Genomic DNA, 27,322 nt, shown 5'->3' on the forward strand with positions numbered 1-27,322 from the left:
TGCAATTGTAAACGAAATTTTTCAAAATCAATCAATGAAGCATATTCATTCGATTGTAAACAATATTATATTATTATGTACAAGTGTACGAACAACGACCTCGTGGGTAATGTTCAATCCCCGAACCTCTCTAAGTATATAGACTGATTAAATTATCTACCTCAGTAAATCAAATTGTATTATGTCCTTCGCGTTATGACCGCATCTCTGGATATTATGATCACAGAGTAATTGATGAATATATATATATATATATATATATATATATATATTAGGGTGGCGCAAAAAAACCGACTATTCGTTTTTTTTGAGTCTCATGTGACAAAATGTTAGTTTTTGATGTTTTAAGAGCCCACTCCATAGGACAGTTTGAAAAAAAAAAAATTTTAAGAGCTCGCTCCACATTTTTTCAAATGTCAGAAATCGTCAAAAATCAATTTTTTTTTTTTTTTATTTTTTTTATCGTCACGTTATAATTTTATAGACAAAAAAAAAACAGGTTTCCGAAAGTTTCAGTTCAAAATTTGAACTTTGAAAGGTCGCTCATAATTTTTTACCAATTTTTTGGTGCATTTCTTTAGATTTTTTCGAGCAACCTTTTTATATTCATATTAAAATTTCATACATTTTTTTTTCTTTTATTTAGTAAGAAAGAATCGATAACAATACACCACGACATGAATTAAAAATCAAACAAAATACTGAAAATACAATTTTTTTAATTTAATTTTTTGACGATTTTTGACATTTTTTAAAATTTGGAGTGAACTCTGAACATTTTTTTTTGAGCTGTCCTTTGGAGTGGGCTCTTAAAACATCAAAAACTAACATTTTGTCAAACGAGACTCTGAAAAAAAAAAAAAAAAAAACGGTTGTTTTGCGCCACCTTAATGTATATAATGTATATGTATATGTATACAAATATAATTATATGTGTACATATATATTATTGTTAGAGAATAGCGGAGGGAAGCAAAACGCAAGAAGGAAAAGAAAAGAAAAAAAAACACGAAGAAGAAAAGTGAGAAAGAAAAGTAAAGCAGACCTGTATTTAACAATTGTAAAATATGTAATCTCGTAATATTATTTATTTTTAAGTACCTGTACTTAACGGACGAACAGAGCCCAGTGTTTATCGGTTAGCCTAGGCCTATGCGAGTACTCCATTTACTAATTTATTGTTTTAAAACATAGGTATAATATAAATATCGTGACAAATAAACGAGCACTGTCTTGTCGAAGAATATACATATTCGTCTTTCGTGTATAATTACTGCCCTCGATTAATTAATCTGTAACGTTGAAGTATGATGAAACGTGATTACAACAATAATTCTGAAACAAGTATGAAAAATACTTTCATCCCTACGTCGTCAAAAGTATAAAACTTTTGTTTCGTGATATCTCTATTCCTACTTGTGAACAATCTCGTTACCAGTTTAAACAATTTATGAAAAACTTTTCTGCATTATTATTATTATTATTATTATTATTCAAAACAAATTATATCGTCAACTTCGTTATGATTGATTTTTTTAGATTCTCACCAAAGCTCACTTTTGTTGGGAATATTTTTGTCATCTTACCATACTTTTGCCCTCACCCTTTCTCAGGACAGGATACGGTGCCCATCAATGTTACCGAATCCTGGTGGGTCGATGGATGCGGACGCGCGAGTGTCAACACCGACGTAAAATCATCAACCAGTCCCCCCCTGGTCGCGGTTATCTGGATATGATAATTCGATGGAATAGCTGGGGCACTGAGGTCTGCGGGTGGGGCGACGGAGCGTCCTCTCAAAATAATATCCTGACACACAGGAAACGGTATTTAGTGCACCACCCGAGGCAGCGGCGGGCCCCCCAGGCCCGAGAGCATGCAGCCAATTGAGGCGACCGAGGAAGTGACAGAGGATGGCACAATGTCGTTGAATATGTTCCATTAGTCCGAACCGCGTTCTACTCGCTGCGAGGTTCACCACCGGCGGTCGGACGGTCGCCGTTAAATATTAACTCTCGATCGGCGCACTTTTATCCGAGGAAAAAATACAGGCCACAAGTGATAATTCCAGGAGTCGAGATGATCGGGATCTTCGTTTTCATCTGCCTCCTGACTATACACAATCCCGGTGAGCGAGTCTTGAATTGTATTATCGACCCCGTCGCACCGCCTGATTTCATGGCTTTTGAAAACCTGCGGAAATCTGAGATTATGATGATCGATGGTCGATCTGCGAAAATTAATCTTTCGGATGACACACTTGAGACCGAGTTTGGTTCCGAAATTTGATCTTTGGGATTATAACTCTGAACGGTACCGTTAGATGTCATTATGCGAATACTTACAAGATCAATTTTCGTATTCAAAGTATTATTGTTAGGATTTCTCACGTCTGTTTATGGATCAGGATCCATATTCGGGGAGCTAACTTGTTTTGTTTCATGATGCAATCCACTTTTCTCGATCTTCCTGACTTTTACCAGCATCGTAACGGTTAACAGATTTCAGCTGGTTCTTGGAAGAATTTTTCGCATCCAGTTCCGCTTTTATTCAAACCTAGTTATTGTGAAGGGAAAAAGTTGTGCGCATGCATTTCGGAATTGAGTTTCAATGGTATTGCATAGTTTAAGATGGTTTCCAGTGGTCCTGCAAATGTTCTTGAAATTTTCTTGTTCTTCGAAAGTCCTGGATACTATGCTTGAATTTTTCTTGTGTCCGGAAATATTCTATTTTTAATGTTCTTGAATAACCTGGAAATGTCTTTGAATTTGTTGCTTATTTTTTACTGGACACTATGCATAACGACCCTACATTTCGGTTGTATAATATATATCAACGTTTAATACATATATTATCATATGAAGCGTCCAGGATTTTAATTATCGCACACCAAAAATCGAGAAATGTCGTATTGGACGAGTATTGACAAATCATGTCATAACCCCTGATTTCAGTATCGTCGAATCAATGCGGAAAGGTGTGGCTAACAGTATCGTCTCTGTGGCGGCCGGTGGCGATCAACAATAAGGTTGTGGACGCGGAATTGGAGGTCAATTGGGACCTGGACTGTCCTGCAAACGCAGGATATCCGGACAGCATTAAGGTGTTCACGTCTGATCCGGCGCACAGTAATGACCCAGATCTTGTTGCAACCATTTCATCAGTATACTTTTAATTTTTTCTATTCACATCCACCAGAAGCCTGCTACACTATATGACTACCATGATTACCAAAACCATACCAGATTCTCAAAAAGTCCCGATCTTTCCTTAGACAAGACGATAAAACCGCAGCTGACTTTACTACTCGCCGAGCATCCCCGGGGTTATTACAGGACTAATATAACCGTTGGAAGACCACCACTCCCAGGAGGATGGGACGAAGGAGGAGGCGCCACACTGCCAGGACCTCACTGCCTGAAGCACCATGCAGCGTTATATAAGAACGGCGAATACCTCACCAGTTCGTGTCTGCAGATTTGGCCAACGTGGATGTACGACTTGAGGTGAGTCTCTCGAAGGCTCCTTCACTACCATCGGTCATCCTTATTCACCGCAAATTTTTCCAGGAGGCAACTAGGAAGACTGCCAATCGGCACTCTCATGATCCCAGGCACTCATAACTCAGGGTGCTACAAACATGGCGACCTGACTCGAAGAGACGCTTTTCAACGGTACCTCCTCACCCAGGATCGCGACGTGTGGACCCAGCTGGTCCACGGCATCCGGTACCTGGACATCAGAGTCGGATACTACCCTTCGATACCCAGGAACAACACGGTCGTTGAGGAGACCAACTTCGTGAACAGGTTTTGGGTGAACCACGACATCATCAGGATAACACCGCTGATGAGCATCATCAAGGACGTGAGGAACTTTTTGGATGTGGCCAGAGGCGAGGTCGTCATTCTGGACTTCCACAGGTGAGGATCACTGATACTCATGAACTTGGTCTCTGTACTGTACCCACTGCATCCTCGAGATTTCCACAGATTTCCGGTCGGATTCGAAGGCCGACCGAGCCGACATCGTCGACTGGCTTCCATCTTGCACCGGGAATTTGGTGGTTTGATTCTCAGACCTGACAGAGGAGTCGACGGCCTTGGACCGACCCTGAACGACATCTGGACCGTTGGTCGCAGGCTGGTGATATGTTACGGGGACCAGCAAACGGTGAACGGTGAGGACCGATTACTTTTACCGATATTTAGCGAACGGCGAATCATTGGGAAACATTCTTTTAGAGTACGACTGGCTTTGGCCACCGATGACGCAGGCCTGGGGTAATCAGCAGACTGCGGAGGGCTTGAAACACTACTTGGAGAGGACGATTCTTGGGAGTAAACGGCCCAGGAGTAATCAGAATCCTTTGTGGGCGGTTATGGCTGAGTTGACGCCGATTCCTTTGGACATAATGCTGAAGCCCTCGGGAGGTCTTCGCCAAATGGCCGATTCGATAAACAGGAATTTGACTGTATGGTTCCAGGACGAGTGGTGGAAGCAGACGAATATCGTGGCGACTGATTTCTTCCTTGGGAATAATCTTATCGACGTTTCTATACAGTCTAATATCAAAAAGAGTAATATTGCTCATTGGCGTTTGTAGTCGAGTCGAAATCAATTGATGTTATTTTTAATGTATTATTTCAGCCACGTTTATGAATTCCGTGGGCCTGATTGTTTTTGTTTTTTTTCTTCGTGATAATTTTAGTTCAATGATAACGACCAATTGTTCGTTAATGCCTTAATACTGTTATTTATTTTATTAAAAGATCCAATTTGCGAATTCATCTGCTATATGTAAATCTTGATGTTACTCTTAAGAAATTATCGGTGAGTCACTTGCTGAAATAAATTGAGAGGAGAGGATATTCTGCAGGTCGGTTGAAACCTGATTGTTTATTATTTACATTTATAATACAATATTAAACGGTCGAAATTCGAAAATAAATGACTGTAGAACAAATTGCATGACATCGGTAGCCCCAAGTATTTGATGGCTTCCATTTACAATTTGGTGAATCGCTTATGCAGTCCAACTGACAGTCCGTAAAACGATCGGTTTTCTGGGCAGTTATTTTCACTCATCGATAAGCCTGAGTTTCCTTCAATGACCTGTCATCTGCAATTTAAACAAACGACTTTTTATTTTCACTAGGGTGAAAAAAACGTCTAGTTAAAAAGTTAATTTGTGAATCATGCAATCTAGCTTCAACTCTGCATATGTATGTTTGTGTTCAATATTTAAAAAATGAAATCATTCGAAACTAGGTTCAAAATTGACCGAGAACCCTAAAACATCAAAATGTCTCGAAATCTATCCATAGACTGCAGCTAAGGTCGGTATAACGTTCGTATTGTTTCATGAATTTGTATTATTTGAAGAAATCTGTATTCGAATACCTTCAAGCTACGCGTGGAACGATTTGAATTTGAAATACCGGTTATCGCGATCTACGGTCGTATAATGTAGGCTCCCAACGGTCAGTTGCCTAGTCAGCAAATACCAGCTGCGCCTCGGAACGACACCAGAGTCAGAGTCAGACGGTTGATCAGCATGGAAGACGAATCGTGGATCTGGTACGGTTGGTGGTCAAACGTTCTCATCCTCAAGATGATGACGTTCACGTGGTGTACTGGCAGGCTTCGAGTGAGCAGAAAGGTAGGAAACATGGTGACATGAGCCTTTAATGACAATGAAAACTGTGACAACTGGTGCTAAGGTACTCCGCTTTGGTATGGTTGACATGCTTGGCTCTGACGTCATTGCTCAGAATAACTTTGGTCTCAAGAAGTCATGTAAGAAAAATTTTTCTGAACATGTATAAAATTTCCATTACTAAATACTGTTGCAATGATATAATGATATCCACTAAAATTTTTGGGTTGATTAAATCATTTTTTAATGGATAACTAAGTGAAATAAAGGTACACCCTGTAAATTGAATGTTGATATGACAATTCAATTGACAGAAATGTAACAAATAATTCAAACGTAAAGTGAACCTGCTAGGCGTTATGTGTAGTTATATTTTTCTAACAGTCTATTGTTAAATTAACACTACGTAAGAGAATCGTCCGTAGACTTAGTCCACACGATAGATCTTACGATTTTTGTAACTAACGTTTTATCAAATTTAATTGAATATCGAATTTTGAGTGATTTATTTAACAATAATATTCAGGTGATCCATAGTGAAGCGGACCGAATATTCGTCAAGGAACCGGATGTCATCCTTGATCCAACGGGTGGCGGTCATCCGGATATTGATCGCATAAGAGCAGCACATCGCAGCGATGTTGAGACTGTACTGCCATTTTTGTTGGTGGCGTTAATTTGGTTGGAAACTTCACCGTCAGTGGACTCAGTGAAATTGGTTATGCGCAGCTTCTCGTTGGCGAGAATTTTCCACGGTTTATTTTACATGGACGTCATTCCCGTGCATCAGTTTGTCAAAGTATTCACTTCACTCTTCAGCTACCTGGTTGCAGCTTACGTTGCTTTTTCGTGTGTTGTACATTATGCTTAAGATGAATAGTGACGAAATTGTTGTGAACAGCATAAAGACACTGTTTTAAAATGTTTAAAAAATGCGGTAAAAATATTTTCTATTCAATTATTTACCAATAATTATATTTTACCTGGGATTTTTAGTAGCATGAGGATTTTGTAAAATATTTAATATCGTATTTGCAATTGATATTATAAGTAAGTAGAACAAAACTTTTATTCAGAGCAAAATGACACCGAGAATTTAGGTTGAGGATGAATTTTATTTTAAACCAACTCCTAGATAAATAAATTTAGATATCTATGGATATTTGTAACCAAGGAAAAGCAAAATAGAAAAAGTCAGAAAGTCGACTAGATGAAGCTGTTAAAAGGTGAGAATTTGGTGTGTATTTAGCGCTAATGGACCTTACATACATAGAATTGACTGAAACGTGGATTATTTATTTCATACAATTTTAAGGCGCCTACACCGTTCTTAAGTCATAAAATGTACTTGGTATCAGGCCTACGATCAAAAGTTATTAATTCAACGAGTAAGAAGTAATCGAGAATTCGAACACGCATGTGGCCAAAGCTTTAAGGTCACCCTCGTCGACTTTAAACTTTAAGCCATTGATCAATCCACACTGGCGTAGACGTATCAAAACGACTTCCAAAGGAGGTGAAAAGGCATTAGAAGAAGAGAACAGCTCCGATATGTTCGAAATATAAATGCCTAACAGCTGGTAGAACTGCATCGATAATTACAGTAAATCATTTGTTGAAAATGAGAATAAAATTTTTCACAAATTATGACTGCAGGCTACCTGCGTCAATGATATTCTCACGAGAACAATTTTTCCTTCACACCATAATCGGCAGTGTTAATTGAGGGTCCCAATGATCGACTTTTGTTCGTGATTAGCGGTTGCGTAGGGGTGATTAACGTTAATAACTAAAGAGAGGTATTACTTTATGCAAACTACTCCGTAAATTTTTCCAACATTCTTCGTTTTCACTTTGCCGTGGTCAAAACGACCGCACTGTAACTGCAATCCTACTTTATCCTTAATATTGTTAGCCTTCACCTTGATTCATATCTTCTGTATTAATTCGCTAAATCTGCAGGATGTACAGAAACAAGGACTCCTTTACGGGGCGCATGGACGGCCCGAAGCTCTTCAAGATTGAAGACCAACGTTCGGCACCAGTCGAACCCTCCAAACCTGCAATTTTTCTCGGAGTACAAGCTCGGGGCAACACGCCAATGGTCACGGTGGGTCCGAAGTATGAGCGGAAGAATCAGTTCAGTTACAATGAAGACAGGAGACCGGAACAGGACGGGAAACTGCTCGACAAGTTCGATCATTTTTACGACGACACGAAGGTTCTGCTCATCCTATTTCAGATAATGGGCGTCATGCCCATACAGCGGGGAATCGGTAATTCATATTCGAAAGTTTAATGCGCTTCAAGCCTGGTCAATTCGTGGATTGTTTCTCCTAACCGTAGGCAATACAAGTACACTCAAGTGAAAACAAATTTTGCACGCCAAATTCTCGGCTTTCAGACTTTTGCCGTGGATGAAATTGCGACGCAAGAATTCTTGCCATCGTCTTGTTTCGCGTGAAATAACGCTGGGTGATCATTGACTGATGCTAAGGATTGTACCGTGAAAATGAAATTGCAAGCGTGTTAGAGGCGGCCATGTTGGTCTTGCAAATTAAAACATTTGAATATACTTGTGATACCTTCAGTCGAGCTTAGATTTTACCTACGTTTTTTTATGCTCAACACTTTGATGTGTGGAAAATATCGTAAAAAACGTAACTTTAATCGTAATTACAATTAGTGATTCCGTTTTCTGCGTGTTTCAAATATCAGGAACGACGACTTTCGAGTGGACCTCAACCGCGACCATCTACGCGATGTGTTTGTGGGTAGCTGAAACGGTGGTTGTGATCCTGGTGGGCAGAGAGCGAATAGAGAACACTTTACAGCCCGACAAGCCCTTCGACGAGTACATATACAATATAATTTTCCTCTGTATTTTGACGCCGCATTTCCTGCTACCAATTGCATCATGGCGTTACGGGGGAGAAGTGGCGAAGTACAAAAACATGTGGACGCATTATCAGGTATGTTTTATCCTCCATATAATTCGGCCATGATTGTTTGTTGTTTCACTTGGATATATTTCATTTCGTCGTATTGTCAACAGCTTCGATACTACAGAGTGACCGGCTCAATCCTTGAGTATCCGAACTTGAAACGGATGTGCATTGCGCTCTGCATAATCTCTTGGCTCATTTCAATCGGCGTTGTGGTCTCGCAGTTTTATTTGCAGCCTGGTTTCACAATTTGGCACACATCCGCCTACTACCATATCATCGCTATGTTGGACTGCCTGTGTGCTCTGTGGTGGATCAATTGCACCGCCATTGGCTCCGCATCCAAAGGACTTGCACTCAACCTCCACAAGGTATCTTACAAGGCAACTTATTATTTTGACTTTACCTTCGTCTTTCAATGATGTTGAGAGCTGCGTTTCCATAATTTCTTTGTCCTCGTTCAGGCTCTTGAGAACACAGAATCGGCCGATCTTCTCGTCGAATACCGAGCTCTGTGGCTAGATCTGAGCCACATGATGCAGCAGCTTGCTAAAGCTTACGCTAATATGTACGGTGGGTCAGCTACTTGATTTCAGAACCTTTTTATTCATCTTCACTTAGCCCAGATCATTATGGATTCTTGATCATGGTTGAAAAGCTCATATTTCACTTGATTAACACGAAATGAAAGAATGAACAAGATTTTCTCTAGCTAAAATTAATTCTCAAGAATCTTCCATTCCATAAGAGTGTATTCAATGGGTGACTTGACCTGGTTTTTACATCCCTTATAGAATCCAATTATCCTCTATATATTCTTATGTATACATATTATAATGATACATTGCATTCTAATATATCAATTCCAGGAATCTACTGCATGATCATGTTTGTCACGACAATTATCGCTGGTTACGGAGCGTTCTCAGAAATTCTTGATCATGGCTTCAGCCTGAAAGAGCTCGGACTTTTTGTGATCGTCGCTTACTGTACGGGACTCTTGTACATAATATGCAACGAAGCAGATCACGCAACGCGGAAAGTTGGTCTGGATTTTCAGGAAAGATTGCTGAACGTCAATCTGGCTGCAGTTAATGCCGAAACGAAAAAAGAGGCAAGTTGTTGTTCGTTATTCGCTTCGAATTCACGATGCAAAAAATAATTTGTATTTTTGTGTGACAGGTGGAAATGTTCTTGGTTTCGATTGCCAACAATCCTCCAGTTTACAGTCTGAATGGTTACGCGGTGATAAACCGAGAACTTCTATCGTCCGTAAGTAATTTCAACTAACATTGACAACTTAGTTTAAAAACAAGAAGCAACTGCAAAGAATAACAAAGAAGATAATAAGCGAATGCTTATTATGAATACTGAGAGAAAAAACTTTTTCTGAAACTACAAAAAATACTTTATTTCAAATCGGAAATATATCTTTACAGAACCTCGCTACGATGGTCACATACTGGGTCGTACTTATGCAGTTCAAACTGTCATTAATCCGGAGAGGAACAGAAAGCCCAACGACCACGATATTCAACTTGACCGCAGCTATTGACTCATCGTGATTTCGAAAGTTGTAATTGATTAATTGGTTTTGAATTCTTAAAATTTACTGCACAAACATGATATGATTACTGCTACAAATGGAATGTAAAAAGATTCAGTGCACAATAAATACGCTTTGATCGTAGCCAATGATTTATACTCGAGTGTAACGGTGAAGCACACCTGAGAACTGATGATATTTAAAATAAAAAGCATCGTCAAAAGCCCGATATTTTTGTACAATTCATGCATCTGGAATTCAGAGGCAAACTCCAAGAAATCGCAGAATGGAGCACTCAGATATGACAGTAAATTGAATACATCTTCTAGAGGTGACTTACAGGGTAAAGAGATAGTGAAAACATAAAAAAAAGTGACATTCAATTATGAATATCAAAATGCTCATTATGTGTTGGTAGATATCGTACGTCAGTTATCTAATGAGTGAGATAGAACTTTTCCACAAGAAATCGATTTGCATAAGTCTTTACAGCTTATCGAGGCGCCAGGAACTTGGACAACACGACAAGAGGCTGATTGAGGAAAAGAAAATTGAAACTTTGAATTCTTTGAGATTTTTACAGCTGTAAAGCCTTTAGACTTATCAGTCTTCAAATATCACTTTATTGCCGTTTCCTAGAAGATGCTATCAGGGTGAATCGATCGGGGATGAAAACTTCGGTAACCGGTTCTCCGCCCTCCGACATCCAAACGCTACCGCTTCGGCCATGTTGGATAATTTCCACCAAAGCTCTTGCTACTACTTCAGGCCTGGTATAGTGGATGTTGAAAAGTCATGAAATGATATAATTCAAACATAACAAGTTAGAAATGAATAATTACGTTTACACAATAGTAACACTAATTCAGGAAGATTGGAGCTATGGATACTAACTTTTGGACTGCCTGAGTCCCGATATCCTTTATAGCCAGTTCGTAATCCACGAAAGGACCGAGATCATGACCACCGTCTTCTCCCATTGCAGTATCTGTCACGACTCCAGGACATAACGCCATTAATCTGACACCCGTCTTCCGATGGTGATACGGTAACTGAAATTGCGATAATGGATACCTGATTCGAATGATACCAGAGGATTTTGAAACCATAAAATTTTCGGTGTATCCAATCAAAGCCTGAGTCTTAGGTCAAGAGAATTGCAATTTATATTCTTTGCGATAAGTCAAGTGTCAAATCGTATCTCTGATGATCAATCTTACTCCGAAAGATCTGGTCAGCCCAACTACACCATGTTTAACTGCAACATAGACTGGATACCAAGGTGAAGGATCGATGCCAGCTGCAGAAGAAATGTTGACTATAACGCCACCCTTGCCACCCTTATTCTTTCCCATGTACTTCATGCCGAGCATCGTTCCTTGTACGACAGCGTTCTAAGCGAAGGAAAATAATTTTTTACGGCATGGGCATTGAAAAGTCCACTTTTTGTGGCAGTTTTCGTTCCGTAAAGTGACGCTTTATACGGCAGCGAACAAAGTTGCGGAATAAAGTCTTTATTCCGCAGTTTTGATGCGCAGTTCGAAGTGCGCATCCCAAACTGCCGAATGAAGTAGCTTCGTCGAACAGATCGCGACATAACCTCACTCTTCGTTTTGCTTTTCAATGCCCATACCGTAAAAAATGTTGTATGTGGCATGCCCGTAAACCGTTGTTTGGCTCGGATAATTTCAGTACTCGCTTCCGGCTCGCCTTCAGCTCGTCCTGAAATCTTTATCCTTGCCAAAAAAACAGGCGTTTACGGGCATGCCACATAAATAGCTATTACAAGTGTATAAAGATGCGGTATAATAGAGTGCGTGTGGTTTTAGATACTCACAAAATTGACGTTCATCATCGATTTCCAGTTTGATTCATTGAGTATTCCAGCGTTATTGATTACGATATCAATTCCACCAAATTCCTTGACAGTTTTTGCGAAGGCGGCTGAATGATAATTTCAGAGATTATCAGAAACGAACTACCACTTTAATTGTTAGTGATCATTGACAGGAACCAAAAATTGACAACGCGGAAGGTAAAATGAAGATTTTTGTTCAATTCCAATGCCCTCAATTTTAATCTATGATTCATTACGTTGAGACTAAGCTGCACTTACCTTCGAATTCGTCAGCCTTCGTGACGTCACAAATGATGAATATTGCATGTCCTTCACCAAATTCCATGTTCAATTTATATGCGGATTCCACGCCTGGAGAAGTTGCCAAATCCAACATTGCAACATGCTATATATGTGAGAAATCAGATGAATGATGACTCGTCAATGATCTTACACCACTTACGGAAACAATAATCCTAAAAGTGATGTTTCGGTGATGGTGATACTCACTTTAGCACCATTCCGCAAGAGTTCCTTAGCGTGAGCAAATCCAGTTCCACGCGCTGATCCGGTCACCAAACCCACTTTGTCCTTCAAATTCATTTCTGAATAATACACGATGTTGATTTGATGCGATCCTTCAACAACGCGACCTATAAACCATTTTAGGACTGTATTAAAATTTTCATTTTTAACAAATGTGTCCTTGGACAAACAAAAAACAATTCATTTCTTCAAGGTTTACTTTTTTCAGATTTCAATACACTCCATTTTGCACAAAATACCGAACACGTGTTAATGTTTAAACCACAAACCCTCGGAAATTGCAGTAATTGATTTGATGAACTATTTATCCTTGCGAAGTGCTGACAGCGAGTGTTCTCGACAACTTTAAAGTTATACAAATGAATCCATTGAAGAGAATATACAATTGCTTTAACGAAGAGAGGGAGGAGCTTGATACTGACATTTCACAATCTGGCTCTCTCCATTCAATATTTAGCGTAGATAAACTGTTGCTCCACGTTAAGAAAAAAAAATTATCACTGGATTCATTATATTGTTTATTTCACAATATATCAGCTGTGTTTTCACTCTCCGAAAGTCATGCATTATCCAATAATTCTTGGAATTGAGGAGAATTTCGTATGATCATCATTATATGCATCAGATACAAAGGGGAAAAAATTAAAGCGCAGTAATTTATTGACAAATAAACGTGGTAATATCTGTAAATCCCGATAACATTAGTTAATCCACATTTCATTTATTTCAATATCACTTCAGTGCTGTTTCTTCGAGGAGGTTATCAGGGCGATACCCGATACCCAGACGCTGCCACTGTTTCCTTTTTGAATGATTTCCACCATGGCTTTTGCCACAACCTCCGGTCTAAGGAATAAAAGACATCCAAAGTGAACATGAGTCGACACAACCATGAAAGTGAAGAGATAATCCCCTTGCACGAATGAGATATATATTCTGGCCTACTCTAGCAATACTAACTTTTGTTTTTGATACTTCATGAAATCGTTCTCAGTCATTTTCGGATCCGCAAATTCTCCCACTAATCCAGAAACCTGAGCGACCAATGTGGTGGTAGAGACTCCCAGACACATCGTCAGAACTGTTACACCCGTTTTTTCGTAGTGGTATGGTAACTGCATAGAAAAAAAAATTGATATTCGTCATTATTTATCTCAACTAGACAGTGACTGACTCGTTTTTTCTACGCTTATAATGAACCTTACCCCGAATGATCGACTCAGGCCAATAACGGCATGTTTAGTTGCGTCGTAAACCGGAAACCAAGCAGCGGGATCGAGTCCAAAGACGGACGCCATGTTGACGATGACACCGCCCTTCCCACCTCTGTCTTTCCCCATGTGCTGCAGACCCAGCATGGTGCCTCTTACCACGGCGGTCTAAACAGACGTCAGAACTAAACCATTGAGGTAAGTGTACCAGTTATTGACACGTTTAGACCCATTTATTCACCCTTTTATTTTATAAAATTTTAAATTGACCTCTCAAATGGTGGATTTCTCGATGACTAGAACCAATCGCTACAGAGTTGGACATTACAAGTTTATTTTTTGGTCATTTTACCACCAAGTTCCTTGACAGTCTTGTCGAAAGCGGCTTACCAGACATTTGACAAATAACAACAATCGATTAAATCATAATGCCAATAAGCTTAGGAATGTAGTTATCAATTATCCGTATATAAAATATCGGAATATGACAGTGGATTAATTGGATTTCGTTCTGTGAACTCTGATAATGTCTGGGTTAAACTGATTACTGATTTCAAACGTTGATCTTTTCACAGCACACACACACACCGTGATCCTTACCTTCGAATTCGTTAGCTTTCGTAACGTCACAGACGACGAAGATTGCTCGCCCTTTACCAAATTCAGCATTCAATTTATTCGCCGATTCCACCCCTGGGGATGATGCCAAATCTAGAATGGCCACATGCTACATTCACAGATATAAATACAGAGAATTGAAATCAGTTTTTCATCATGAATATTGCTTTATTTAGTCATGTATGAAAATGTCCATAAAATGAATACCCGGAGGCAATTTCGAAAAACTACGCTACTCTTAGGGTCGTTGACATAAAATCTTATGTGAAAATGTATTTGATAAAATTACAAATTCTCGATGTTAACAAAAGCAATTATTTGAATGAATTTTGTACAATAAATATAACATTACAGAAAAACGATGGATTCAGTAAATGAGTAAACACAATATCAATTATTCAGAATCTTGAAATGAATAGATGGATAGCACCTTTGTCCCGATTTTGTTTTGCATGAAATAATAACAATAAGCATAAATCACTGAATATTTGATGTACTGATATCACCTGTGAGGATAGAAATAACATTGCTCACCTTAGCTTCACTTCTCAAAAGTTCTTTGGCAAATTCGAAACCGATTCCGTTGGCCCCTTCGGTAAGCAGCACAATTTTATTCTTCAAATCCATTTCTAATAGATGAACAAAGTTCAAACTTTACAAACACTTTTATCGATGGAAGCATGTTTTCATATCGTTTTTATTGACTAAAAAATGTATATGATCGGAGAAATCAATTTACAAGTCAAGCTGCATAGGTACAAAAATAAACATTCATTTTTTATTTGAGAGTACAATTAAAATTTGAAAATAAATAAATGGCGAAACAGTGAAACAGCTAACGCTAACACCATGAGAAATATCAGCGAAAATAATGAATTTTCTAATCTATTTACTGTATTATAAGGTTTCCGTGAGTTACAAGACCGATCTCCAGTACAACGATAAGTAATAGTCGTGTGACACAGCGAGTTTTAGGGCAGGCACTGAGCATCGAAGTTTTATCGGTTCTGATATACCGTAATAGATAGTTGGGGGGCAGACCATCCAATTTTTGTGGTTTGTTGATTGGTGATAAATTACCAGCCCGAATGTTTGAACGAGCATTTCACTTTTCACCTTGAACTTTCGATAACGCGTTGATATATATATGTTATGTAATATTTACTACATTCGGACTACTATAAATTTCAATTGATAATAATGAAGATATTGTGTTACTTGTAATTTTTCCATTCGAGTTCATTGTATACCACTTGCTCTTCACACAATACGAAGGAAAATTAATTTATACGTCAAATTGTTTCACCATTTGTTTAATAGAATTTTGCAACGATAGGTATTACAGAATATAATTCTTATAATATAATTAATGGGGACAGAAAGAGCAATCAACGTTCAAGATATGTACTTCTCAATGAAACGTATCACGTTGCGTAAGTATGTGTGAATTTAGTGCTGATTTTGGGAAGAGGCAATCAGGGAAAAGTGATCAGGAATAAAAACTTCGACGCCCGGCTATTCATCCTTCGATACCCAAACGCGGCCACTTTTTCCTCTTCTGATGACATCCACCAAGACCTTTGCGATAAATTTGGGCCTGAGGAATGAAATCCGATATTATACAAGAAAAAAAAATGTTTTTTTCGACCGAACGCATTTAGTATTACACGTCAATAACAATACCAAAATTGTAATCTGCCATCGTCGTTGTAGCCTGCGGTGTCAATATCATCAAAGATTTATTTAAGTCACTGATGACTGGTAGAGTCGTACGGATTTAGGATCATCGAGCTACCTAAAGGTCAAAGAAGATTAAACAAGTTATTATAACACTCATCGCAACGAAATATGAGTGGATTCGTATGAAGGCTTGATTAATCGTTTCTCGAACATGGCAAGTATTTATTACCAAGAATCAATGTTTTTTATGTCTCAATACTCAACACATAAAAAATGTACGCACGAAGAAATGAAAAGGACGGTTGAAATACGATACCTAGAGATAACGATTGATAAGAATCTGAAATGGAAAACGCACATACTTCAAACGTCACCAGGACTCGGAAAACTGGTACACACTTTCATCAACCTACAAAATATGGTGAACAGGGAAACCATGGAGAAAATCATTTATTGTCTCGTTAATTGTATACTGGTATATGGTATGATGGATAAATGGGATGAAACGTACGGTAAACACCTTAAAATGCTGGAGAAAACAAAAAAACTTATCCTCAGAATCACATTCAAAAAGGATGGATCATACCCCACAAAAAAACTCTGCGAAGAGACGGGACTACTAGATATTCCACAATCTTACATGGAGGCTGCAACGCTAAAACTGCACAACACAAATCTAACGGACAAAAAATACGATATCGTGCATATGCATGACACAAGAGCACGGATCAACATTGGAGTAGCGAATCTGAAGACGCACACGACTGTAGGCAACACCAAGCAGACTACATGAGCAGAAAAGTATATGGTAAGATGCCAAACAAAATCAGGAAACAACCGACCCTTCAATTTGGGAGAATGATAGAAAAATAGATCCTGTGAAAAGAATAGAGATACTTAGAAAAATTGATGAACCCGGAATAAAGCAATGAAGAACTAAGAGCAGAAAGGCAGGACGGACGATACAAATACGATAATGGACGAAACAGAGGCCAAATCCTATACATCCTGCGCACAAGTTTTTAAAGTTATGTAGAAAAGGGTGAAGCACTATACGTAAAGGTTTACGTGATGCGTTCTTAATACATTGTAGTTAATATTAGGAATAGTACATAATGGAGAAGAAATCAATCCTGTAACATCGATGTCAATTATAAAAGATCAATGTAATATTTCTACCGAAATGAAATAGGAACAGATGAAGTGAACTGTTCTAGACTGACCCCTTTGGCTTTTTAGAGAGAATTTCGTCAACTTTGAAAAGTGCTGCAATTAATTCTTGAGGGTACTAATCCGGCGTGATTTTGGGAGAGAAATCAATTATTCCTAGGTCCTAGACCATTTTTCATGTGTTTTCTGAGTTCCTGGGCGTCGAATTAGTCTAAGAAGCGTCATACGGATCGAAGAATTCGTACGACGATTCCCAGACAAAAAATTTTTCGGCCAAAAAAAATCCAAGGCTAACCCCTTTGCATTTTTGGCGAAAATTTCGACGACTTTGAAAAGTGCTGCAATTAATTCTTTGGGGTACTATTCCGACGTGATTTTGCGAGAGGAATCGATCAATCGCAGTCCCGATACGCTGCGAGCAACACCTGCAAAGTTACAGCCGAAAAACTGCAGATTTTCATCGTCATTTCTCCGCTGCTGGTCCTAGGCTATTTTTCATGTGTTTTCTGAGTTCCTGGGCGTCGAATTAGTCTAAAAAGCGTCATACGGATCGATTCCCAGACAAAAGATTTTTCGGCCAAAAAAAATCCAAGGCTAACCCCTTTGCATTTTTGGCGAAAATTTCGACGACTTTGAAAAGTGCTGCAATTAATTCTTTGGGGTACTATTCCGACGTGATTTTGCGAGAGGAATCGATTAATCGCAGTCCCGATACGCTGCGAGCAACACCTGCAAAGTTACAGCCGAAAAACTGCAGATTTTCATCGTCATTTCTCCGCTGCTGGTCCTAGGCTATTTTTCATGTGTTTTCTGAGTTCCTGGGCGTCGAATTAGTCTAAAAAGCGTCATACGGATCGATTCCCAGACAAAAGATTTTTCGGCCAAAAAAAATCCAAGGCTAACCCCTTTGCATTTTTGGCGAAAATTTCGACGACTTTGAAAAGTGCTGCAATTAATTCTTTGGGGTACTATTCCGACGTGATTTTGCGAGAGGAATCGATTAATCGCAGTCCCGATACGCTGCGAGCAACACCTGCAAAGTTACAGCCGAAAAACTGCAGATTTTCATCGTCATTTCTCCGCTGCTGGTCCTAGGCTATTTTTCATGTGTTTTCTGAGTTCCTGGGCGTCGAATTAGTCTAAAAAGCGTCATACGGATCGATTCCCAGACAAAAGATTTTTCGGCCAAAAAAAATCCAAGGCTAACCCCTTTGCATTTTTGGCGAAAATTTCGACGACTTTGAAAAGTGCTGCAATTAATTCTTTGGGGTACTATTCCGACGTGATTTTGCGAGAGGAGTCGATTAATCGCAGTCCCGATACGCTGCGAGCAACACCTGCAAAGTTACAGCCGAAAAACTGCAGATTTTCATCGTCATTTCTCCGCTGCTGGTCCTAGGCTATTTTTCATGTGTTTTCTGAGTTCCTGGGCGTCGAATTAGTCTAAAAAGCGTCATACGGATCGATTCCCAGACAAAAGATTTTTCGGCCAAAAAAAATCCAAGACTAACCCCTTTGCATTTTTGGCGAAAATTTCGACGACTTTGAAAAGTGCTGCAATTAATTCTTTGGGGTACTATTCCGACGTGATTTTGCGAGAGGAATCGATTAATCGCAGTCCCGATACGCTGCGAGCAACACCTGCAAAGTTACAGCCGAAAAACTGCAGATTTTCATCGTCATTTCTCCGCTGCTGGTCCTAGGCTATTTTTCATGTGTTTTCTGAGTTCCTGGGCGTCGAATTAGTCTAAAAAGCGTCATACGGATCGATTCCCAGACAAAAGATTTTTCGGCCAAAAAAAATCCAAGGCTAACCCCTTTGCATTTTTGGCGAAAATTTCGACGACTTTGAAAAGTGCTGCAATTAATTCTTTGGGGTACTATTCCGACGTGATTTTGCGAGAGGAATCGATTAATCGCAGTCCCGATACGCTGCGAGCAACACCTGCAAAGTTACAGCCGAAAAACTGCAGATTTTCATCGTCATTTCTCCGCTGCTGGTCCTAGGCTATTTTTCATGTGTTTTCTGAGTTCCTGGGCGTCGAATTAGTCTAGAAAAGCGTCATACGGATCGATTCCCAGACAAAAGATTTTTCGGCCAAAAAAAATCCAAGGCTAACCCCTTTGCATTTTTGGCGAAAATTTCGACGACTTTGAAAAGTGCTGCAATTAATTCTTTGGGGTACTATTCCGACGTGATTTTGCGAGAGGAATCGATTAATCGCAGTCCCGATACGCTGCGAGCAACACCTGCAAAAATACAGCCGTAAAACTGCAGATTTTCATCGTCATTTCTCCGCTGCTGGTCCTAGGCTATTTTTCATGTGTTTTCTGAGTTCCTGGGCGTCGAATTAGTCTAAAAAGCGTCATACGGATCGATTCCCAGACAAAAGATTTTTCGGCCAAAAAAAATCCAAGGCTAACCCCTTTGCATTTTTGGCGAAAATTTCGACGACTTTGAAAAGTGCTGCAATTAATTCTTTGGGGTACTATTCCGACGTGATTTTGCGAGAGGAATCGATCAATCGCAGTCCCGATACGCTGCGAGCAACACCTGCAAAGTTACAGCCGAAAAACTGCAGATTTTCATCGTCATTTCTCCGCTGCTGGTCCTAGGCTATTTTTCATGTGTTTTCTGAGTTCCTGGGCGTCGAATTAGTCTAAAAAGCGTCATACGGATCGATTCCCAGACAAAAGATTTTTCGGCCAAAAAAAATCCAAGGCTAACCCCTTTGCATTTTTGGCGAAAATTTCGACGACTTTGAAAAGTGCTGCAATTAATTCTTTGGGGTACTATTCCGACGTGATTTTGCGAGAGGAATCGATTAATCGCAGTCCCGATACGCTGCGAGCAACACCTGCAAAGTTACAGCCGAAAAACTGCAGATTTTCATCGTCATTTCTCCGCTGCTGGTCCTAGGCTATTTTTCATGTGTTTTCTGAGTTCCTGGGCGTCGAATTAGTCTAAAAAGCGTCATACGGATCGATTCCCAGACAAAAGATTTTTCGGCCAAAAAAAATCCAAGGCTAACCCCTTTGCATTTTTGGCGAAAATTTCGACGACTTTGAAAAGTGCTGCAATTAATTCTTTGGGGTACTATTCCGACGTGATTTTGCGAGAGGAATCGATTAATCGCAGTCCCGATACGCTGCGAGCAACACCTGCAAAGTTACAGCCGAAAAACTGCAGATTTTCATCGTCATTTCTCCGCTGCTGGTCCTAGGCTATTTTTCATGTGTTTTCTGAGTTCCTGGGCGTCGAATTAGTCTAAAAAGCGTCATACGGATCGATTCCCAGACAAAAGATTTTTCGGCCAAAAAAAATCCAAGGCTAACCCCTTTGCATTTTTGGCGAAAATTTCGACGACTTTGAAAAGTGCTGCAATTAATTCTTTGGGGTACTATTCCGACGTGATTTTGCGAGAGGAATCGATTAATCGCAGTCCCGATACGCTGCGAGCAACACCTGCAAAGTTACAGCCGAAAAACTGCAGATTTTCATCGTCATTTCTCCGCTGCTGGTCCTAGGCTATTTTTCATGTGTTTTCTGAGTTCCTGGGCGTCGAATTAGTCTAAAAAGCGTCATACGGATCGATTCCCAGACAAAAGATTTTTCGGCCAAAAAAAATCCAAGGCTAACCCCTTTGCATTTTTGGCGAAAATTTCGACGACTTTGAAAAGTGCTGCAATTAATTCTTTGGGGTACTATTCCGACGTGATTTTGCGAGAGGAATCGATTAATCGCAGTCCCGATACGCTGCGAGCAACACCTGCAAAGTTACAGCCGAAAAACTGCAGATTTTCATCGTCATTTCTCCGCTGCTGGTCCTAGGCTATTTTTCATGTGTTTTCTGAGTTCCTGGGCGTCGAATTAGTCTAAAAAGCGTCATACGGATCGATTCCCAGACAAAAGATTTTTCGGCCAAAAAAAATCCAAGGCTAACCCCTTTGCATTTTTGGCGAAAATTTCGACGACTTTGAAAAGTGCTGCAATTAATTCTTTGGGGTACTATTCCGACTTGATTTTGCGAGAGGAATCGATTAATCGCAGTCCCGATACGCTGCGAGCAACACCTGCAAAGTTACAGCCGAAAAACTGCAGATTTTCATCGTCATTTCTCCGCTGCTGGTCCTAGGCTATTTTTCATGTGTTTTCGGAGTTCCTGGGCGTCGAATTAGTCTAAAAAGCGTCATACGGATCGATTCCCAGACAAAAGATTTTTCGGCCAAAAAAAATCCAAGGCTAACCCCTTTGCATTTTTGGCGAAAATTTCGACGACTTTGAAAAGTGCTGCAATTAATTCTTTGGGGTACCATTCCGACGTGATTTTGCGAGAGGAATCGATTAATCGCAGTCCCGATACGCTGCGAGCAACACCTGCAAAGTTACAGCCGAAAAACTGCAGATTTTCATCGTCATTTCTCCGCTGCTGGTCCTAGGCTATTTTTCATGTGTTTTCTGAGTTCCTGGGCGTCGAATTAGTCTAAAAAGCGTCATACGGATCGATTCCCAGACAAAAGATTTTTCGGCCAAAAAAAATCCAAGGCTAACCCCTTTGCATTTTTGGCGAAAATTTCGACGACTTTGAAAAGTGCTGCAATTAATTCTTTGGGGTACTATTCCGACGTGATTTTGCGAGAGGAATCGATTAATCGCAGTCCCGATACGCTGCGAGCAACACCTGCAAAGTTACAGCCGAAAAACTGCAGATTTTCATCGTCATTTCTCCGCTGCTGGTCCTAGGCTATTTTTCATGTGTTTTCTGAGTTCCTGGGCGTCGAATTAGTCTAAAAAGCGTCATACGGATCGATTCCCAGACAAAAGATTTTTCGGCCAAAAAAAATCCAAGGCTAACCCCTTTGCATTTTTGGCGGAAATTTTGACGACTTTGAAAAGTGCTGCAATTAATTCTTTGGGGTACTATTCCGACGTGATTTTGCGAGAGGAATCGATTAATCGCAGTCCCGATACGCTGCGAGCAACACCTGCAAAGTTACAGCCGAAAAACTGCAGATTTTCATCGTCATTTCTCCGCTGCTGGTCCGAGGCTATTTTTCATGTGTTTTCTGAGTTCCTGGGCGTCGAATTAGTCTAAAAAGCGTCATACGGATCGATTCCCAGACAAAAGATTTTTCGGCCAAAAAAAATCCAAGGCTAACCCCTTTGCATTTTTGGCGAAAATTTCGACGACTTTGAAAAGTGCTGCAATTAATTCTTTGGGGTACTATTCCGACGTGATTTTGCGAGAGGAATCGATTAATCGCAGTCCCGATACGCTGCGAGCAACACCTGCAAAGTTACAGCCGAAAAACTGCAGATTTTCATCGTCATTTCTCCGCTGCTGGTCCGAGGCTATTTTTCATGTGTTTTCTGAGTTCCTGGGCGTCGAATTAGTCTAAAAAGCGTCATACGGATCGATTCCCAGACAAAAGATTTTTCGGCCAAAAAAAATCCAAGGCTAACCCCTTTGCATTTTTGGCGAAAATTTCGACGACTTTGAAAAGTGCTGCAATTAATTCTTTGGGGTACTATTCCGACGTGATTTTGCGAGAGGAATCGATTAATCGCAGTCCCGATACGCTGCGAGCAACACCTGCAAAGTTACAGCCGAAAAACTGCAGATTTTCATCGTCATTTCTCCGCTGCTGGTCCTAGGCTATTTTTCATGTGTTTTCTGAGTTCCTGGGCGTCGAATTAGTCTAAAAAGCGTCATACGGATCGATTCCCAGACAAAAGATTTTTCGGCCAAAAAAAATCCAAGGCTAACCCCTTTGCATTTTTGGCGAAAATTTCGACGACTTTGAAAAGTGCTGCAATTAATTCTTTGGGGTACTATTCCGACGTGATTTTGCGAGAGGAATCGATTAATCGCAGTCCCGATACGCTGCGAGCAACACCTGCAAAGTTACAGCCGAAAAACTGCAGATTTTCATCGTCATTTCTCCGCTGCTGGTCCTAGGCTATTTTTCATGTGTTTTCTGAGTTCCTGGGCGTCGAATTAGTCTAAAAAGCGTCATACGGATCGATTCCCAGACAAAAGATTTTTCGGCCAAAAAAAATCCAAGGCTAACCCCTTTGCATTTTTGGCGAAAATTTCGACGACTTTGAAAAGTGCTGCAATTAATTCTTTGGGGTACTATTCCGACGTGATTTTGCGAGAGGAATCGATTAATCGCAGTCCCGATACGCTGCGAGCAACACCTGCAAAGTTACAGCCGAAAAACTGCAGATTTTCATCGTCATTTCTCCGCTGCTGGTCCTAGGCTATTTTTCATGTGTTTTCTGAGTTCCTGGGCGTCGAATTAGTCTAAAAAGCGTCATACGGATCGATTCCCAGACAAAAGATTTTTCGGCCAAAAAAAATCCAAGGCTAACCCCTTTGCATTTTTGGCGAAAATTTCGACGACTTTGAAAAGTGCTGCAATTAATTCTTTGGGGTACTATTCCGACGTGATTTTGCGAGAGGAATCGATTAATCGCAGTCCCGATACGCTGCGAGCAACACCTGCAAAGTTACAGCCGAAAAACTGCAGATTTTCATCGTCATTTCTCCGCTGCTGGTCCTAGGCTATTTTTCATGTGTTTTCTGAGTTCCTGGGCGTCGAATTAGTCTAAAAAGCGTCATACGGATCGATTCCCAGACAAAAGATTTTTCGGCCAAAAAAAATCCAAGGCTAACCCCTTTGCATTTTTGGCGAAAATTTCGACGACTTTGAAAAGTGCTGCAATTAATTCTTTGGGGTACTATTCCGACGTGATTTTGCGAGAGGAATCGATTAATCGCAGTCCCGATACGCTGCGAGCAACACCTGCAAAGTTACAGCCGAAAAACTGCAGATTTTCATCGTCATTTCTCCGCTGCTGGTCCTAGGCTATTTTTCATGTGTTTTCTGAGTTCCTGGGCGTCGAATTAGTCTAAAAAGCGTCATACGGATCGATTCCCAGACGAAAGATTTTTCGGCCAAAAAAAATCCAAGGCTAACCCCTTTGCATTTTTGGCGAAAATTTCGACGACTTTGAAAAGTGCTGCAATTAATTCTTTGGGGTACTATTCCGACGTGATTTTGCGAGAGGAATCGATTAATCGCAGTCCCGATACGCCCCGAGCAACACCTGCAAAGTCACAGCCGAAAAACTGCAGATTTTCATCGTCATTTCTCCGCTGCTGGTCCTAGGCTATTTTTCATGTGTTTTCTGAGTTCCTGGGCGTCGAATTAGTCTAAAAAGCGTCATACGGATCGATTCCCAGACAAAAGATTTTTCGGCCAAAAAAGATCCAAGGCTAACCCCTTTGCATTTTTGGCGAAAATTTCGACGACTTTGAAAAGTGCTGCAATTAATTCTTTGGGGTACTATTCCGACGTGATTTTGCGAGAGGAATCGATTAATCGCAGTCCCGATACGCTGCGAGCAACACCTGCAAAGTTACAGCCGAAAAACTGCAGATTTTCATCGTCATTTCTCCGCTGCTGGTCCTAGGCTATTTTTCATGTGTTTTCTGAGTTCCTGGGCGTCGAATTAGTCTAAAAAGCGTCATACGGATCGATTCCCAGACAAAAGATTTTTCGGCCAAAAAAAATCCGAGGCTAACCCCTTTGCATTTTTGGCGAAAATTTCGACGACTTTGAAAAGTGCTGCAATTAATTCTTTGGGGTACTATTCCGACGTGATTTTGCGAGAGGAATCGATTAATCGCAGTCCCGATACGCTGCGAGCAACACCTGCAAAGTTACAGCCGAAAAACTGCAGATTTTCATCGTCATTTCTCCGCTGCTGGTCCCAGGCTATTTTTCATGTGTTTTCTGAGTTCCTGGGCGTCGGATTAGTCTGAAAAGCGTCATACGGATCGATTCCCAGACAAAAGATTTTTCGGCCAAAAAAAATCCAAGGCTAACCCCTTTGCATTTTTGGCGAAAATTTCGACGACTTTGAAAAGTGCTGCAATTAATTCTTTGGGGTACTATTCCGACGTGATTTTGCGAGAGGAATCGATTATTCGCAGTCCCGATACGCTGCGAGCAACACCTGCAAAGTTACAGCCGAAAAACTGCAGATTTTCATCGTCATTTCTCCGCTGCTGGTCCTAGGCTATTTTTCATGTGTTTTCTGAGTTCCTGGGCGTCGAATTAGTCTAAAAAGCGTCATACGGATCGATTCCCAGACAAAAGATTTTTCGGCCAAAAAAAATCCAAGGCTAACCCCTTTGCATTTTTGGCGAAAATTTCGACGACTTTGAAAAGTGCTGCAATTAATTCTTTGGGGTACTATTCCGACGTGATTTTGCGAGAGGAATCGATTAATCGCAGTCCCGATACGCTGCGAGCAACACCTGCAAAGTTACAGCCGAAAAACTGCAGATTTTCATCGTCATTTCTCCGCTGCTGGTCCTAGGCTATTTTTCATGTGTTTTCTGAGTTCCTGGGCGTCGGATTAGTCTAAAAAGCGTCATACGGATCGATTCCCAGACAAAAGATTTTTCGGCCAAAAAAAATCCGAGGCTAACCCCTTTGCATTTTTGGCGAAAATTTCGACGACTTTGAAAAGTGCTGCAATTAATTCTTTGGGGTACTATTCCGACGTGATTTTGCGAGAGGAATCGATTAATCGCAGTCCCGATACGCTGCGAGCAACACCTGCAAAGTTACAGCCGAAAAACTGCAGATTTTCATCGTCATTTCTCCGCTGCTGGTCCTAGGCTATTTTTCACGTGTTTTCTGAGTTCCTGGGCGTCGAATTAGTCTAAAAAGCGTCATACGGATCGATTCCCAGACAAAAGATTTTTCGGCCAAAAAAAATCCAAGGCTAACCCCTTTGCATTTTTGGCGGAAATTTTGACGACTTTGAAAAGTGCTGCAATTAATTCTTTGGGGTACTATTCCGACGTGATTTTGCGAGAGGAATCGATTAATCGCAGTCCCGATACGCTGCGAGCAACACCTGCAAAGTTACAGCCGAAAAACTGCAGATTTTCATCGTCATTTCTCCGCTGCTGGTCCTAGGCTATTTTTCACGTGTTTTCTGAGTTCCTGGGCGTCGAATTAGTCTAAAAAGCGTCATACGGATCGATTCCCAGACAAAAGATTTTTCGGCCAAAAAAAATCCAAGGCTAACCCCTTTGCATTTTTGGCGAAAATTTCGACGACTTTGGAAAGTGCTGCAATTAATTCTTTGGGGTACTATTCCGACGTGATTTTGCGAGAGGAATCGATTAATCGCAGTCCCGATACGCTGCGAGCAACACCTGCAAAGTTACAGCCGAAAAACTGCAGATTTTCATCGTCATTTCTCCGCTGCTGGTCCTAGGCTATTTTTCATGTGTTTTCTGAGTTCCTGGGCGTCGAATTAGTCTAAAAAGCGTCATACGGATCGATTCCCAGACAAAAGATTTTTCGGCCAAAAAAAATCCAAGGCTAACCCCTTTGCATTTTTGGCGGAAATTTTGACGACTTTGAAAAGTGCTGCAATTAATTCTTTGGGGTACTATTCCGACGTGATTTTGCGAGAGGAATCGATTAATCGCAGTCCCGATACGCTGCGAGCAACACCTGCAAAGTTACAGCCGAAAAACTGCAGATTTTCATCGTCATTTCTCCGCTGCTGGTCCTAGGCTATTTTTCATGTGTTTTCTGAGTTCCTGGGCGTCGAATTAGTCTAAAAAGCGTCATACGGATCGATTCCCAGACAAAAGATTTTTCGGCCAAAAAAAATCCAAGGCTAACCCCTTTGCATTTTTGGCGAAAATTTCGACGACTTTGAAAAGTGCTGCAATTAATTCTTTGGGGTACTATTCCGACGTGATTTTGCGAGAGGAATCGATTAATCGCAGTCCCGATACGCTGCGAGCAACACCTGCAAAGTTACAGCCGAAAAACTGCAGATTTTCATCGTCATTTCTCCGCTGCTGGTCCTAGGCTATTTTTCATGTGTTTTCTGAGTTCCTGGGCGTCGAATTAGTCTAAAAAGCGTCATACGGATCGATTCCCAGACAAAAGATTTTTCGGCCAAAAAAAATCCAAGGCTAACCCCTTTGCATTTTTGGCGAAAATTTCGACGACTTTGAAAAGTGCTGCAATTAATTCTTTGGGGTACTATTCCGACGTGATTTTGCG

The 27,322-nt window shown here is 40.5% G+C and overlaps 3 protein-coding genes and 1 pseudogene across 3 annotated transcripts; 3 read left to right on the top strand and 1 right to left on the bottom strand.

Annotated features, from left to right (window-relative positions):
- The first annotated feature begins 1,865 nt into the window (after positions 1–1,865).
- LOC124414677 (PI-PLC X domain-containing protein 1-like) lies at positions 1,866–4,942 on the top strand. Its single transcript, XM_046895688.1, has 6 exons — positions 1,866–2,128; positions 2,955–3,128; positions 3,275–3,506; positions 3,570–3,923; positions 3,993–4,180; positions 4,245–4,942. Exons 1-6 carry the CDS (start codon positions 2,080–2,082, stop codon positions 4,604–4,606), a joined length of 1,359 nt encoding a protein of 452 aa, XP_046751644.1. The 5' UTR covers positions 1,866–2,079; the 3' UTR covers positions 4,607–4,942.
- Positions 4,943–5,554: 612 nt separating this feature from the next.
- Positions 5,555–6,713, top strand: LOC124414678 (microsomal glutathione S-transferase 1-like). The gene is made up of 2 exons (XM_046895689.1): positions 5,555–5,662; positions 6,186–6,713. Exons 1-2 carry the CDS (start codon positions 5,558–5,560, stop codon positions 6,528–6,530), a joined length of 450 nt encoding a protein of 149 aa, XP_046751645.1. The 5' UTR covers positions 5,555–5,557; the 3' UTR covers positions 6,531–6,713.
- An 851-nt stretch (positions 6,714–7,564) lies between these two features.
- On the top strand, positions 7,565–10,169 carry LOC124414464 (gustatory and odorant receptor 22-like). Its single transcript, XM_046895413.1, has 7 exons — positions 7,565–7,935; positions 8,378–8,631; positions 8,715–8,975; positions 9,069–9,177; positions 9,474–9,718; positions 9,787–9,876; positions 10,044–10,169. Exons 1-7 carry the CDS (start codon positions 7,623–7,625, stop codon positions 10,167–10,169), a joined length of 1,398 nt encoding a protein of 465 aa, XP_046751369.1. The 5' UTR covers positions 7,565–7,622.
- Positions 10,170–10,745: 576 nt separating this feature from the next.
- Positions 10,746–15,014, bottom strand: LOC124414465 (annotated as a pseudogene).
- Between the last annotated feature and the right edge of the window lie 12,308 nt (positions 15,015–27,322).

Source organism: Diprion similis, chromosome 14 (genome assembly GCF_021155765.1).
Source record: "Diprion similis isolate iyDipSimi1 chromosome 14, iyDipSimi1.1, whole genome shotgun sequence".
Lineage (NCBI taxonomy): Eukaryota > Metazoa > Arthropoda > Insecta > Hymenoptera > Diprionidae > Diprion > Diprion similis.